This window comes from Tasmannia lanceolata, unplaced genomic scaffold (genome assembly GCF_043159265.1).
Source record: "Tasmannia lanceolata isolate RefF3 unplaced genomic scaffold, GAP_Taslan_0.1 ptg000013l, whole genome shotgun sequence".
In the NCBI taxonomy this organism is placed as follows: Eukaryota; Viridiplantae; Streptophyta; class Magnoliopsida; order Canellales; family Winteraceae; genus Tasmannia; species Tasmannia lanceolata.
Window position 1 is genome coordinate 15,195,594 of NW_027518690.1, and position 16,255 is coordinate 15,211,848.

At 40.6% G+C, this 16,255-nt stretch overlaps 1 protein-coding gene across 2 annotated transcripts in view; it reads right to left on the reverse strand.

The window, feature by feature from the left end:
• The window catches only part of LOC143889878 (calmodulin-binding transcription activator 4-like), a 47,945-nt gene extending 37,990 nt beyond the window's left edge, over positions 1-9,955 (reverse strand). For both annotated transcript variants that reach the window (XM_077394267.1, XM_077394266.1), the window contains exon 1: positions 9,705-9,955. In XM_077394267.1, the coding sequence (XP_077250382.1) occupies positions 9,705-9,720 (16 nt within the window). In that variant the 5' untranslated portion in view covers positions 9,721-9,955. The remainder of the gene's footprint in view (positions 1-9,704) is intronic.
• Positions 9,956-16,255: the final 6,300 nt, after the last annotated feature.

A 16,255-nucleotide genomic window follows, 5' to 3' on the forward strand; every position in this document is an offset into this window, starting at 1 on the left:
GTAGTGAAACCTCAAATAAATTAATCACAATCAAGAGTTACAGACTCACAGGCAATAGAACAAATAGACCAGAATTAAACAGTCTCAATTAGGTCTTATTAGAGGAATCTAATCACTAATAGGAGTTAAAATGATCTAATGAAGACAAACTGTGGCAAAGCAGGAACCACAAGGCCTTTAGCCATTACAGAAGGGTTTAATTGGGTCATAGATGGGCAAAGATGGCTTCCAGAAAGATCATTGAGATCCTAGAATCATGTGCCTACTGAATGATACTAGGATTCTGTCAAAAGATCTCCAAATCGGCACTGAAACACTCAGAAATATTCCAGACCAAAATTCCAAACCAAAACACGTCGACAATAGTGTAAAACACCAGAATCATCAACCCCAACTAGATTCCCAGGAACCGAACCACTACTGAACCGGTCTAAAAACACAATCTGGCCCGTGAATCAGCCCATAAAAAGGCCAAAACCCCTATATAAGCCCTGAAACAGTTCAAAAAGGGTCCATAGACCCCTGAATCGATACCAGACCGTTAGGATGAGCTCAAAACCGGCAGTCTGAACCCAAAACCAATCCGAACTAGCTGGCCCAAGCCCAGAATCATCCCAAACCATTCGACCAGTCATGAACCATGACACAGTTCTGAAATGCGTACTATGATGCGCAGTAATGCACATCATGGAAACACACTACCAGCCATGCTTCGGTAATGCACGGTTGATCCGCAAGCAGGACGCACAGCAGGGTGCGTCACTCAGACGAACAGTAAAATCTGGTTTCAAGACGCATGGCAAAGCACAAAACATGATGTGCAGTCGGGTACATTCAAAACACGTTTATATGATGCAAAGCCTAAACAAGAAGCAAGACGCACATTGATGTGCAGCTCGAAATTGCAACTCAAATCCTGTCATGAAGTCTGCCCACATGCCACACGCGCCAAATCCCCAAATGGCCCCTAGGTTGGTTCAGGCCATCGGATCCCACTCAAACTAACCAATCATCTATGATTTAGCCCACACTTTGAATTTATTGCTGACACACGTGTCGTGTCGTGTCAAAAGTCACATGCGTCTTGACATGTGTCGATACTCAGTTTGACACTTGTAAATGTAGTGCTTGAAGTGTCAGACTTAATGTGGGCGTGTCAACAGGTTTTTGCACCTTGTGTGACTTTCTGTTTTATTATTGAATATTGTATTTACCTCATAAACTCTTCTTTAACTAATATTTGTTATTATATCACATCCCCATAACCTAAAACCCTAAACTAACTCTTATTCTAATACTATATTCATTGTATCCTATTGTGTCCACTAATCATTCCAGAACGAGTGATGGGAAGGTTCACCGGAGCCTGACAATCATGATCATGCCGTCAGACTGCTGGTTCAGGCCCCCAGTTGTCCATGGTGACTATTTTCACCATTGACTGTCAAATATTGACAAAAGGTGGAAAATAAGACATTTTTTATGCACTCTGATTGCCTAATAACTCTCTAATACAAACTGTTAGCCCTTAATCCCACAAGTCATATGCTGAAATGGGAGCAATTAGTTGAAAAGCGTAAAAAGAACAATTAAAAGATTAATTATACAGTCCTACCTATTGAAGCACTAGGAACCGTTAGATCTAATCCAAGATCTAACGGTCCTCATGAAGAAGAAGAAAATAATCTTTGCAATTATGGCAACATGCCATCTACTCCATGCAGAACGTGACGTGCAAGATATTACCATGGAAGATCATCTTTATATGGAATGGCTCTTTCATATATTGATTCCTCTCGAAACTTCATTTACCATTCTTTTCAAAACTGTAAATCATCTTTATTATTTCCTTTTATTATCAATGAAAAAATTTTGAATTTTGAATGAGTTCCCTTGAAAAGGAAACTCAACATTATTTGTAATCTTTGTGACTGAAACCACACATCATTATATAAGAAAAGCCGTACGTGTTTTCTCTTTACAGAAAGAAAGAGAGAGAACTTCATTAAAAATCATGTGTTTCTTTATGGTATCAGAGCCCTTCTTGGGTTTTTAAATCATTTTCTCCCACCACGTTTTTCTCATCCTAAACCATGTCAAACTCATCATCTTCTCCATCATCTTTGTATCCCTGCCCATCATATCTTAATGTATCAACTTTTGTGTCTTTAAAGTTGAACCAAACAAATTTCTTACTTTGGGAGACCCAGATCCTCTCGCTCCTAGAAAGCCAAGAGCTAGCTGGGTTCATCTATGGAGAAGTTCGTGCACCATCTGATCTAGAAATGGACTCATCTGACGGAAAGAGAGTCAGACTTTATGTCATGGGTTCGCACGGATCGGCTTGTGAAAGCTTGCATAACCGGAAAAACCTATCAGAGGAAGTTCTCAGTTTGGTCGTTGGAATGAAGACCTCAGCTGATGTGTGGAGTGGCCTTGCGGCTGCATTTTCTCAAAATTCTCAATTACGGGAATTTGAACTTCTAGCCCAAATGCATCATATAAAAAAGGGGACGTCATCTATTTCAGAATACCTACGTGAATTCAAATCAATCTGTGATCAATTGAGTTGCATTGGAAAACCAGTACCTGACCAAAGCAAAGTTTTTTGGCTCCTAAATGGACTCGGTCCAAAATATGAGTCGTTTTCTACCACTATGCTTAAGCCACCTATCCCCTCATATGCCGATCGTATTCCTCTATTACAAAGCCATGAGATACGTAGTAAGAACCATCACAGTGATCTTCCAAATCACTCGATGGCCTTCTACTGACAAAATGTTGGAGGAAATAAGAATAACAATAATAAGAGAGAGTGGCAACATCCCTTTACAACAAAGGGAAAGGAATTTCCTCAGACTGGAAATCCACCACGTCATGAAAATCAGAATCATGGGCGAAATAATACTCAACAAGGTGACCACCCAAACCAAGGAAGTGGAAATGTTGTGATATGTCAGATTTGCAGGACAAGATGACATGAAGCTCTAGAATGTTGGAAGATATTTGATAACAGCTTTCAGCCATAGAATATCCCAAAAGCCTTAGCTGCAATGCAACTTTATGAAGCACAAGACAATTGAGTGGTTCCCCGATACAAGAGCCACTGCACATATGACTGAAAAATCAGGTAATGTCACCAACTTGATTCCATATAAAGGTTCTGATTCAGTCATGGTAGGAAATGGAAATCGATTGCGTATCTCTCATATATTGGGGAGGGAAAAATAGTTTCTGGTAAGACTAAAATCCCCTTGAGAAATGTATTACTTGTTCATGATATTACGAAAAGCTTACTTTCTGTATCTCAACTTACGACTGACTATCCTTGCTACTTTGAATTTGATGGAATTGGTTTTAAGAGGACCAGGCGAATATTGGTATTTGGGAGTAAACAGGGCAGATTGTACACATTGGATTCTGGAGCGGAGGCACACTTTTTGCGACGGTTTCAAAATGCAGCTGAAGACATATGGCATATGAGACTCGGTCATCAACAGACTAAGGTATTAAATTACTCAAGAATAATGGCTTTATTTCTGTTATTGGAAAAGCTTTGGATTTATGCACTAGTTGTCAACTCTATAAAAGTGTTAAATTTCCTTTTCTTGCTTCTAATAACCGATCTATTGAGCCATTGAATAAAGTTCATTGCGATCTTTGCGGACCAGCTCCAGTTAGCTCAATGCAAAAGTTTAGATGTTATGCTCTATTTGTAGATGACTACTATCGATATAGTTGGTTCTATCCCTTGAAAAGAAAATTAGAGTTCTTCCGGTGTTTTGTTATTTTTCAAAATATGGTTGAAAGACAATTGGATAAGAAAATAAAAATATTTCAATATGATGGTAGAGGAGAATTCCTCAAAAAGGAATTTCTTGATCACTTGGCTGAAAGTGGAATTGTTCATCAATCATCTTCCCCTGTGTCACGGACCTTTTATTTGGGAGCGAGGTCCGTGCGGCACTTGCGCTGTCTCACGACAAGCAAGTAAGCCTAGCAAGGGTGTGAGGGTCAAACCTACAAAACAAGCAGAAGAAGAGATGCTAAATTTGAAAGCATACAAAGTAATTGGGCACAAGAGTAGGCAAATGATAATCTTTATTGCTGATTCTTGAATAAGTTTTACAATAGGACTATGCCAAAACGACTACAACTCCTAAGGGGCCCCGATTACCCGTTGACTAGAATGGAATCCCTGGTAGACTGTGCACTAGCAATGCACCACTCAATGGCCAAGCAAGTTCTCAGGGTAAAGAGCTTTAGCAACCAACTCCCTTATCCAGGAGTGCCCACCAAAAGTTCTATTAGCAACTACGCCTGAAGAATTTGCATGACATTGATGGCCCAAAATACCAACTGTGTCCTTACTACAACATATACATTGACACTACTGCGACTTATTACATTAATAGACCAAGTCACAGGCCATAGGCCATGCGGACAGCGCTGGACGAAATGATTCCGTGACACCTGGCACACCAGAACAAAATAGCATAGCCGAACGAAAACACAGACATGTCGTTGAACTTGGCCTTGCTATGCTGTATCAATCTGCCGTTCCAAAATGGTTTTGGGTTGAGGCATTTTCTACTGCCATTTTATTAAAAAACCACCTACCATCACCAATATTGAAAATGGAATGGCCCTATAGCCATTTATTCAACAAGAAGCCAGATTATTCAATATTGAGGGTATTTGGCTCAAGATGCTTCCCATATCTTCGAAATTATGCTACCAACAAATTCGAGCCAAGATCTCTTCCTTGTATCTTGTTGGGCTACCGTGACAAACACAAGGGGTATCAATGTCTTCACCATTCTACTGGTCGCGTTTATATTGTGAGGCATGTGGTGTTTAATGAGAAAATGTTTCCATTCACTTTACCTGCTAGCCTCTGTAGTGAAGAACAAGTTGAAGGAGAGCTTTCCATCTTCAATGATTGGATGGGACCTTGCAATGATAATATAGAACCGCCTAATTATGCTCATTTGCATCCCATGATAGACTTATCCGCTAATCCACCTGCAACTTCGGTTCAAGCTAGACTAGAACAAGCTCTAATCCGATTGGCTGATCCAACCCAACCAGTACAAGCATCCGGTCCAAGGTTGATGCATGCACCAACGCAACACATATCTGAGATCGAACAACCCATTGCCGAAATTGAATTATTTTCAATTCCAACCAACTCAATACCCATCCATTTACCTTCAGTAGAACCTGAACAAGTGTTAGAACCCAGTGCTAGATATTCCTCTCACCATCATCAACCCTGAACCACTCTCATCATCCTCACCTGATAAAACTCATAACATGACTACTCGTAGTAAACATGGTTTATTCAAACCCAACCCCAAATATGCCCTTTTAACCCATTCCGCCCATTCCATACCCGTTGAGCCCAAAACCGCAAAATCCGCTCTCCAACACCCAGGGTGGCGCTGCAATGATGGAGGAAATGGATGCTCTTCAAGCTAATCAAACCTGGGAGCTTGCTCCACCTACCTTTCACATGATCGTTGTAGGTTATTGATGGGTTTTTACGACCAAGTTGTGTGCTGATGGTGCATTGGAACGACTTCAAGCCCGGCTTGTAGCCAAAGGCTATAACCAGCAAGAAGGTGTGGATAATTTTGAATGAGTTCCCTTGAAAAGGCAATGTTAAGAAAATCCGCCGGGCAAAAAAATCTGATCGTGCACAAATTAAACGGAAAAGTAAAATACACAAACAAGCCACAAGATGAACACCAAAATTTTACATGGTTCGGCCAAGCCTACTCCATAGGCAAGAAACACGATCTTCCACTATGAGAAAACAATATACAAGGATTACAATGGATTAAACCCAATCCCACAAAGCCGCAACCCTTTCCTTGCTCTCTCAAACCCAAGACCGTATACAAGAGTAACCCGAGAAAACCTGAAAGAAAACCCAAGAGGAACCCAAGAAAAAACCCTTTTCTTCCTTCTTCTTATCTCTCTTTTTCTCTCTCTCCCTTAGGGTAGCCGTCACACCCCAAGCCTCTCGCTAGTCCTCTCTTGGCGTCCTTCCAAGAGAGAAAACCCACTCTCTTTTTGGTATTTAGGTTTTCCCCAAAAACCCAAAAAAAAAAAACGACACTTTCCGTTTTGCCTCTTGCGTTCCGATGCACGGTGGGAAATACGGCAACTTTCCCATCGTTGCCGTGGGAAACAAGGCAACATTCCCAACAATCTCCACATTGGCTTGTTTCCCAGCCACCTGAAGATTTTTCGTTGATGTCGCTACCGGTCCGCTATTGCCGCAATTCGCAAACCACCATTGGCCTTTCAAAGTACCAGCTACACACCCTCGAATCAATTTGGTTCTGACTTCTCCCGATTCGATCAACACGGCCAATGCACATGTGTAGCTGCCAACCCGTTGACTCACCTAGTCAACCTTGGAGAGGGACCTCGATCTATCCTCCCCAACGCAGGTATTGTCACCTTCTCACCATCGTCTGCAACCTGGAAACCCGTCTCTGCACCAACTGCGAAAGAGACCCTACGCGTGCACACGCTACCACTCTGTTTCCAACTAATCAAGATCTTAGGAACACCAGTCACCGTGTCCCCAAGCAGACGATATAATCCGCCACACTCCTCTCCTTTCATCAGAACCATACAGCCACGTGTGATTTTCATGGCTCCACCTGCAGCTAAATAACTGCAACCCTTGGAGTCCAACCGGCCAAGAGATACTAGATTCCTTCACATCTTTGGGACATACGCCACACCACCCAAAGTACGAACCACTCCATCAAACATATTGATTTTCACCGTCCCAACTCCTGTGACGTCACAAGTAGACCAGTCACCCAAGGACACTACACCCGCCCTTATCTCATGGAACATATCAAAATATTCCCTCCTGGAGCATACATGAACAGAGCACTTTGAATCTAAAATCCACTCATCATGAGGGGAAGTGTGTTACCTGTGGAGACTGTGAGAACGTCTCCAAACTCTTCGCTTTGCTCATTCGTTACCGCCACCACAGTATTCAAAGCACCATTGTCCGCCTGGTCAGCTCGCTTCGGAGAATTCCGCTTAATGTGACCATATTCCTTGCAACGGTAACATTGCACGCCCTTTCCGCCGACCCTGGATCTTGACCTGCATTTTCCTGATCCCCTGTCAGACGATCTTCCTATTTGATTCCCACCACGAACAACCAACCCATGCTCTTCACTTCCACCAAGAACGGGTTTCTTTCGCATCTCATTCGATAAGAGTGACGCCGTGACTTTCTCCAACTTTATCGTATCCTTGCCATACAGTAAAGTCGTCATCAGGTTGTCATACGAATAAGGAAGCGAAGTAAGAAGCAAAAGGGCCTTATCTTTTTCCTTCAACTTTTCATCAACCTTGTGAAGCTGATTCACAAGCTCGTTGAACACCGTAATGTGCTCCAGAAGATTCCTGCCTTCCTGCATCTTCAGCCCGTATAATTGTCGCTTCAGATACAACCGGTTGGCCAAGCTTTTTGACATGCAAAGCTTTTCCAACTTCTCCCATAATTTAGGCACATCTTCTTCTTCCATAACGTTAAACATAATGCTATCTGCCAGACATAGCAGAATCGTGCTAACCGCCTTCGACTAAATGTCTTCCCACTCGGCACTCGTCATCTTCTCCGGCTTCCCATCCTCTCCCTTCAACGCCTTAGCTAATCCCTATTGAACTAGGATGTCATTCACCCTCATCTGCCATACGGTGAAACTGCCTTTACCGTCAAATTTGTCGATGTTGAACTGAGTAGAACTTGATTTTACCGCCATCTCAGATTACTTCGCAGTTTTCGGTGTAACGCTCCACCTCGAACAAGAATCTTTCTTGAACAATCTTTCTTCTACAAAAATCGCTTTAACCGCAATCCAACCACAACACCCACCATCACTCCACCCGACAAGCAATCGCTCCAACCACAGCTCTGATACCACTTGTTGAGAAAATCCGCGGGGCAAAATAATCTAATTGTGCACAAATTAAACGGAAAAGTAAAATACACAAACAAGCCACAAGATGAACACCAAGATTTTACATGGTTCAGCCAAGCCTACTCCACGGGCAAGAAACACGATCTTCCACAATGAGAAAAAAATATACAAGGATTACAATGGATTAAACCCAAACCTACAAAGCCGAAGCCCTTTCCTTGCTCCCTCAAACCCAAGACCGTACACAAGAGTAACCCGAGAAAACCCAAGAGGAACCTAAGAAGAAACCCAAGAAAAAACCCTTTTCTTCCTTGTTCTTATCTCACTTTTTCTCTCTCTCCCTTAGGGTAGCCGTCACCATGGTTTGAAATTTCAGTTTCGGCATATATTTCGGACCTAGCCGAAATCCCGAAATTTCGGTCGAAATTGGGTATAGAACGCTCGAAATGTCGGTTTCTTGGGCCAAAATTTCGGCAGAAATTTTGACTGAAATTTTGTAAAGGAATAAAAAAATTAATATTTTATGTGAAATTTCGCCGAAATTATCGAAATTTCCGAAATTTTGTACCTTTCGAATATTTCGGATTTCGGTCGTTTCGGTGTCGGTGTTGACATAAATCCGAAATTTCGGATTTCGGTCTAAATTTCAAACCATGGCCGTCACACCCGAAGCCTCTCGCTAGTCCTCTCTTGCTGTCCTTCCAAGAGAAAAAACCCACTCTCTTTTTGGTCTTTAGGTTTTCCCCAAAAACCCAAAAAAAAAAGACACTTTCCGTTTTGCCTCTTGCGTTCCCATGCATGGTGGGAAATAAGGCAACTTTTCCACCGTTGCCGTGGGAAACAAGGCAACATTCCCAACAAGCAACTCAACATTAATTGTAATCTTTGTAATCTTTGTAATCGATACCACACATCATTATATAAGAAAGGTTATACAGGTTTTCTCTTTACAGAAAGAAAGAGAGAGAGAACTTCACTAAAAATCTTGTGTTTCTTTACTACTTTGCTACATCTTCGCAAGATTTCCGCCAATGACCCAAACCTAGATGAAATTCTCTATCTAATCACCTCATTCAAGAGATTTGATGGAGTTTCTAACGTGATCGAGATTAGAGACCAGATCAATATTTATGAATGTTACGAACCCGAACGGTTCGTAACGTGATTGATCTTCTTAGAGGGAAGATCAGCCTCTTGATCCACTTCGAGGGAAGGATCAATCCTCCTTTGTGCAAAAAGACACAATTTTTAAGATGGTTTCTTCATTAAATTATAGAAAAGCAAATGAGTGTTTAAATTAAACACTCAAGGGATAAACATAAAAGGATCTAGAAATATCTTATGATAACAATGGAAATAACTAAATAAAGACTAATCTAATCTTTCCTAGTATCCAAATCAATTCTAGTTACTTAATCCACTCTTCTTGCCTAATCTACCTTACAAGCAATCCAATAAACAGATCTTCAAAGATCTGACATATCCTAAACCCAAACTAATTTATTCTACTATAGTGGGACCCAACTAGGCACGTAACAATGAACCCTACCTAAATCTACCAAACCTAAGGCCTTTGCAAGGCCACACAACCAGATCAACATTACACTAATTACTTACCAGAAATCACCTCCAAACTACGAAAACCAAGCTCTTAAATGTAAAAAACAGAGAACAAGAACTCAATTCAATTCAATAAAGCAAAACAAAATCAAAGAAAAAGAAGAAAATCAAAGCTCTTACCAGACTGCAACGTCATCTGAAGCAGAGATCAATTGGAATCCGGAAATTCAATGGAAAGGAAGTAGAATTATCAGACCGATCGTTGCAATCAAAATCACGAGGCCATTAAAGGTCAAGAGTCAAGACCAGTAGAAAAATAAAAACCCTAACAAGAGGAAAAACCCTAAAAAAAGGGTCGAGAGACATGCGTTTGATTCGACTGGTTTTGGGGACTCTGGTTTTTGCAGAAGTTTCTTGCACGATTCGCGCCGATGTTATCAGGAGACTTTATAGGCTTTTTACAGGTCAGTGATATATTCAGTCCCCTTTTTTCCCTCGGCCAGCCCCATCTAGTGTGACTACGGTTTGACACTACATGAGGGTGGCCCAAGGAAGAAACGGGGATGAATTTATCATCTTTTAGTGCTGTCGTTAAGTTTGGTGAGAAGAGTACCGACGTGGGTGAGGCTGAGCCACCAGCTGATTGATTCTAAAGGGAAATGATATTTTGCCATCCTTTCTTCTCTAGGCCACCCCTTCTAGTTTAAAAAAAGAAGTCATAAATACACACGGGTGGTGGCCCTGGGAAGAAAGGGGATTGATATATCAAGTCCCATTCTCAATAAAATGAGGTGGGCCCACCTCTGTTAGATCTGGACGTACATTCATTGTGCCCTAGATTGGATCTCAAGAAAGACGATGATGATCCGGACAATTCTTACCGTTGGATTAAGTGGCCATAAATGGATGGGCAAAATATACATGAGATTATGTATTTTTCATCACGATTGATCAATGGTATAGAATCATCGGATGAGGATGTGATCAATGGTCTAGAATCATCCTATGAGTGTGAGTGGGACCCAAAGCAATAGGCTGAAAAATGTGAAGCCCAACAAAATTCTCTGACCCAATGATCATTCGTACAACTGTTTGGATTATCAATCAAAATGAGAATTTATATGATGGGTGGCCGTGAAAACACGTGAAGTCTAAAAAAGTAGATACGGCCCACTTTTTTTTATAATCCAAACCGTTCATCTGTTTGGGCACAACGTAAATAGGTTGTGCCCAAAGAATCATTTCCATAGGATGATCTTAACCCTCCGATTTGAACTGATCTGAATATGGAGATTTCGAAAAATCATTCATGGAATCTTCTACAGATCGGAGGGTTAGGATCATCCTATGAAAATGATTTTTTGGCCAACTTATTTACATTGTGCCCAAACTGATGAACGGTTTGGATCATAAAAAAATAAAAAGTGGGCCGTAACCTACTTTTTTTAGACTTCACGTGTTTTCCGGCCACCCATCTTATAAATTCTTCAATCAAATATACAAAATGAAAACACAAGTGGAGCCCAACATGTTCATATGAATCCCTTTTAAGTTAGCCCGTCACAGTCAAACAGTATACAAAGTACCAACATCCACTAAGAAAAATAAATAAATCTATAAATTGGACGGCTGAGATTGCCTAATTGATGAAATCTTTAAGATCCAATGCATGTTTAGAGTGGGGCCCACTAGATAGACGGGTGGAGTCGCTCTGCTGACCGTTGGGTGGAATGGGGATGTGCGTAATTTGGTACTCCCTTGCCATTAAATTTTAGGGATGATATATTCACCCCTTGTTTTTACTCGGAACAGCCACCGCTAAAGTAGTAAAAAATACGCTAGAGGGGGTGTTCCATGTAAATATCTCACCTCTTTTTCGGATTTTGCTCATGTTTCACGTGAAAAAGGCAGACACAGATATTTTTTAGGGCAAATGATGAAGAAAATGCAAAGATTATGCTAAATTGTTAATAAAGGGTAGATATTTAAAAATTATGAAAAAATGGCTGTCAGGTGAGAGAGTATAAGTATTATGACAAATATACCCTCACTTTCATTCATTTTCCCACCATTTCTTAAGCTCATTTTCTTTCTTCTTCCTCACCTTACCCAGGGAACGTAAAAAATACAGAGCCATTCCCATCCTTTGGAAGGTCTAATCCCCACGTTTTTCTTTCTTCTTCCTCTCCTCACCCAGCCAACCTGAAAAATACCAGTGCAGCCATTGTCATCCTTTGGAAGCTCTAGTCCCCACGTTTTTCTCTCTTCTTCCTCATTTTTCAGAGAATCGTGTAAGAGGTAATTTGCAGAAGAAATGGCTATCGGGTAAGTAATCTCACATACCCATTTCGGATTATATTTTTTTTTCCTTTTAAGGGTTGGTCGATTGTCTAGCTGCTGAAATCGATGATCGAGATACATTTAAACTAATTAAAAAATTAGATTTTGATTTTTTCGGTTCTTCCAGTATGTGAATTGCTTCTGTTTGGTACACAAGAATTTCAGTTCTTTCAGTAATGATAATAGATCTTTGATGGTCATATGTTCCTTTACAGCCGTTGGAATACATCGAGTATGTGCTGGTTTAGTATTAATTTGTAGAATCTTCCCCCTTTTCATGCATTCTTTTGAGCTTGCCTCATAGTATTTAAATTTTGTTTGATTAATCTCATTCTTATATTTTTCATGTATTTGTCACAAATTCATGTTTTTCTTTAGCTATCATTGGACTGCATTATGAGAGTGGGGTCTTGAGTTCATTGGTGGAAGAGATTTTAATCTCTTTTCTTTTTCTTTTTATTTTTTTGAAACTAAGCCTTTTCTTTTCAGGATTTAGAGGAGGAAATAACTGTCATGTCTTATTGGCCCAAAAGAATTATGATATTCCTTCGTTTGATAGCTTTACCAGTGATTTTATTAGATGTTTCATAGTTAGTACTAATATATTTCATAGTTGTGTGCTTGAGTATATGATCCAGGTCTCTTTGATTCGGTAGAGCATCAAAGAATGGAATGATTCAACAGTTACCCTTATCACGTATAGATCCCATCATATCAATGCTGATATACTTGATAGTTGTGTGCTTAAGTCATGTGTGCCAATTTGTTTGGTTGTTGCCGTCATTCCTTGAAGGTGTTTATTGTAATTTGTTAGAGAAATCCATCCATCTATTGTGTTAGCAAATGTGGGGATGCTTTCATCATATTAAGTATTGTGAATGAGGTGGGATCCACAATTGGATGATCAGGATCAGATCAGGATCGAAGATCATATCATCCATTCAGTTGTTATACTAAGAATAGGGGAAGAAGAGATATAGAATGCCTTACCATTCATTTAGATAGTATTGGAAGGAAAGATCAAGAGGTGGGTCTGTTCTGCAGCTTCTCGTAGCATTTTTTTCGAATTTCTGTTCATAGTGCTTAATTGAATATGGGATTATACATATTAATTGAACAGGGAGTTAGGACTTTAATCTGATTTTTTTGCAAATAACAGTTATTATAGTTTTAGAAACAATATAGTTATTGCCTTCGAAAAAGGATTTATTGTCCCATTTACAAATAAGAACTAATTTTTGTGGCAGCCAAAGAGGTCCATGGAGTATGTTCATCATCTTCTTGTGCCTGATTGGATGATCTTAACCATCCAATCAATTGCCTACGAATGAACAGTAATAGAAATTTGATAAGTTTTGATCCATATTCAACAACTCAAATGCATTTAATCAAATAGTTTGAATTTTTCATTATATGTGATTTTGGGGCCTTGGAGGATCAGAGACGTACTCTGCCCGATGGGTGGTATGAAATGATCTACACTAGAGCTCGATATGCACTACATATGCACACCATTGTAACTTAATGAGGTTGCTGCTCAATCGATCTTTCCTCTTTAACCTTAAAACCTAGAAAAACTCTTCTTACATATTAGTAAATGCATAGGAAAGGTCATGTTATTTAATATTCAAAAAAAAGAAGGAAAAGAATAGGTTGATTCAAGGAAACGATTATGGATCACTATCACCGGCTCGAATTTTAGATCCAATCATATTTTCCCCATAATTCCATTTTTTATGATTATTTATGCGTGGTTATTTTCTTATGTTCTATTAGGCTCAACATACAAAATTTCACATATGGCAGTGAAAAGTAGTTGAAGCTGTGTGATCTTTTGTATAAGATTTTGAGGATGCTGCCCATTGACCCAACAAAGAGGAACTCTTTCCAGCGCTGCATATGCAATGGGGACCTGGTTCTCGTGTATGAGAGGCATGACATCATGAAGGCCATCAAAGTATGTGAAGGTTCAGAGCTCCAGAATTGATTTGGTGTTTTTAGGCATTCTGATTGGGTTGGGAGGCCTTTTGGATCCAAGGTGCTGAGCAATAAGGGGGGATTTGTTTATCTGTTTCCTCCTACTCCTAGTTGTGGACTCTGGTTCTAAGCCATAGTCCCCAGATTTTATATATTGTGGATATTAGCTTTGTGATTTCATACTTGGAAGTTATCCCTGGCTGTCTGGTTCTTGAGTCGGGCACTGGAAGTGGTTCTCTAACAACCTCTCTTGCAAGGGCTGTTGCTCCTGTTGGCCATATCTATACATTTGACTTTCACGAACAGAGGGCTGCCTTAGCCAGGTAATCCATTGACTCACTGGATGACATTGATAGAATAATGTTGCTGTCTTGTGAGACATTCGATATGCCAGTTTCTAATATGTATCTTTGTTTTTCTTATTCCCTGTTGGAAATATAAAGGATAGTCTTTGTTATTTATAGATCTTTTTTTTTCAGTAAGAGTTGAGGATAAAATGGAGGGAAAGAAGAGGGAATTTGTGGTTCATTTGGCGGGAATTGGAGGCGAGAAGACAGGAGCTGCGAGAGCCATTGAAAACTTTGCCTTTTCCCTTTTTTCCTGCTTCGGAGAAGACGAATGAATTGGGTAGTAAATGGAAGCGAATCTTTTCAAAGGAGATTATGTTTGGACCCCGTTGTTTTATGCAGGGCACCCCCTTCCTTCCTGTATTTGACTACTTTGTAAGGTAAATAAATGAGAAAATCATACATGTGCATAAGTTGGTGCTTGGTGGTTGTCACCTATCCCTGCTCACTGTGACATTCCGTTTTTGGAATCTATAAGCGCTATTGAAGAGTCAACAACTCACTAGCCGTTTCATCGAGTCAATCAGCATTTGGACCTTTTAATTACTAGCATGTTTCATTGGATTTAGTATTGCCCAAAAAAGCCTATCAGTTCTTATATTTAGCTGTTTATGAATGCTAACCCAGTCATGATGTGAGTTTGGACCGTTTGGTAATTGGTTGAATAGTGCCCCAAGTTAATCGTTAACTTGAACGACTCGACTAGGTTTTACTTTGGCCATGTTTTTTCACTACAAAATCAATCAATTTTTTTTTCCTTTTGGGTCGCCTAAATTAGTAAAAGGTTGGCAATGTCAGTTCATAAACTCGTACAATTAGGAGGAATGATAGATACAAGGGAGCATACAATCAAATGTGGTTCCGAGGTATCAAATGTGGTTCTGAGGTATCAAATGTGGTTCCGTAGAGGTTGCGAGGTAGAAAATATGGTTCCGTAGTGGTTACGAGGTATAAAATGTGGTTCCGTAGTGGTTGTGGGGTATAAAATGTGGTTCCGTAGTGGTTCCGGGGTATAAAAGGTGTTTCCCTAGTGGTTAGGAGGTATAAAATGGGGTTCCGTAGTGGTTCTGGGGTATCAAATGTGGTTCCGTAGTGGTTCCCGGGTATAAAATGTGGTTCCGTAGTGGTTCCGGGGTAGAAAATGTGATTCCGTAATTCTTCGGAGGTATAAAATGTGGTTCCGTAGTGGTTTTGGGGTAGAAAATGTGGTTCCCTAGTGGTTCCGAGGTATGAAATGTGGTTCCCGAGTGGTCCCGGGGTAATAAATGTGGTTGTGTAGTGGTTCCGGGGTAGAAAATGTGGTTCCGTAATTCTTCGGAGGTATAAAATGTGGTTCTGTAGTGGTTGTGGGGTAGAAAATGTGGTTCCCTAGTGGTTCCGAGGTATGAAATGTGGTTCCCGAGTGGTCCTGGGGTAATAAATGTGGTTCCGTAGTGGTTCCGGGGTAGAAAATGTGGTTTCCTACTGGTTCGGAGGTATAAAATGTGGTTCTGAGGTATAAAATGTGGTTCCGCAGTGGTTGTGGGGTAGAAAATGTGGTTCCCTAGTGGTTATGGGGTATGAAATGTGGTTCCCTAGTGGTTCCAGCGTATAAAATGTGGTCCCGAAGTGGTTCCAGGGTTGAAAATGTGGTTCCCTAGTCGTTCGAGGGTATAAAATGTCGTTCCGTAGTGGTTATAAGGTATAAAATGTGGTTTCGTAGTGGTCCCGGGGTATAAAATGCGGTTCCCTAGTGCTTCCAGGGTATGAAATGTGGTTCCCGAGTGGTCCCGGGGTAATAAATATGGTTCCCTGGTGGTTCCGTGGTAGAAAATGTGGTTCCGTAGTGGTTCCGGGGTATGAAGTGTGGTTCTCTAGTGGTTCCGGGGTAGAAAATGTGGTTCCTTACTGGTTCGGAGGTATAAAATGTGATTCCGTAGTAGTTACGTGGTATAAAATGTGGTTCCATAGTGGTTGTGGGGTATAAAATGTGGTTCCCTAGTGCTTCTGGGGTATAAAATGTGGTTCGAAAGTGGTTCCGAGGTATAAAATGTGGTTCCGTAGAGGTTACGTGGTATAAAATGTGGT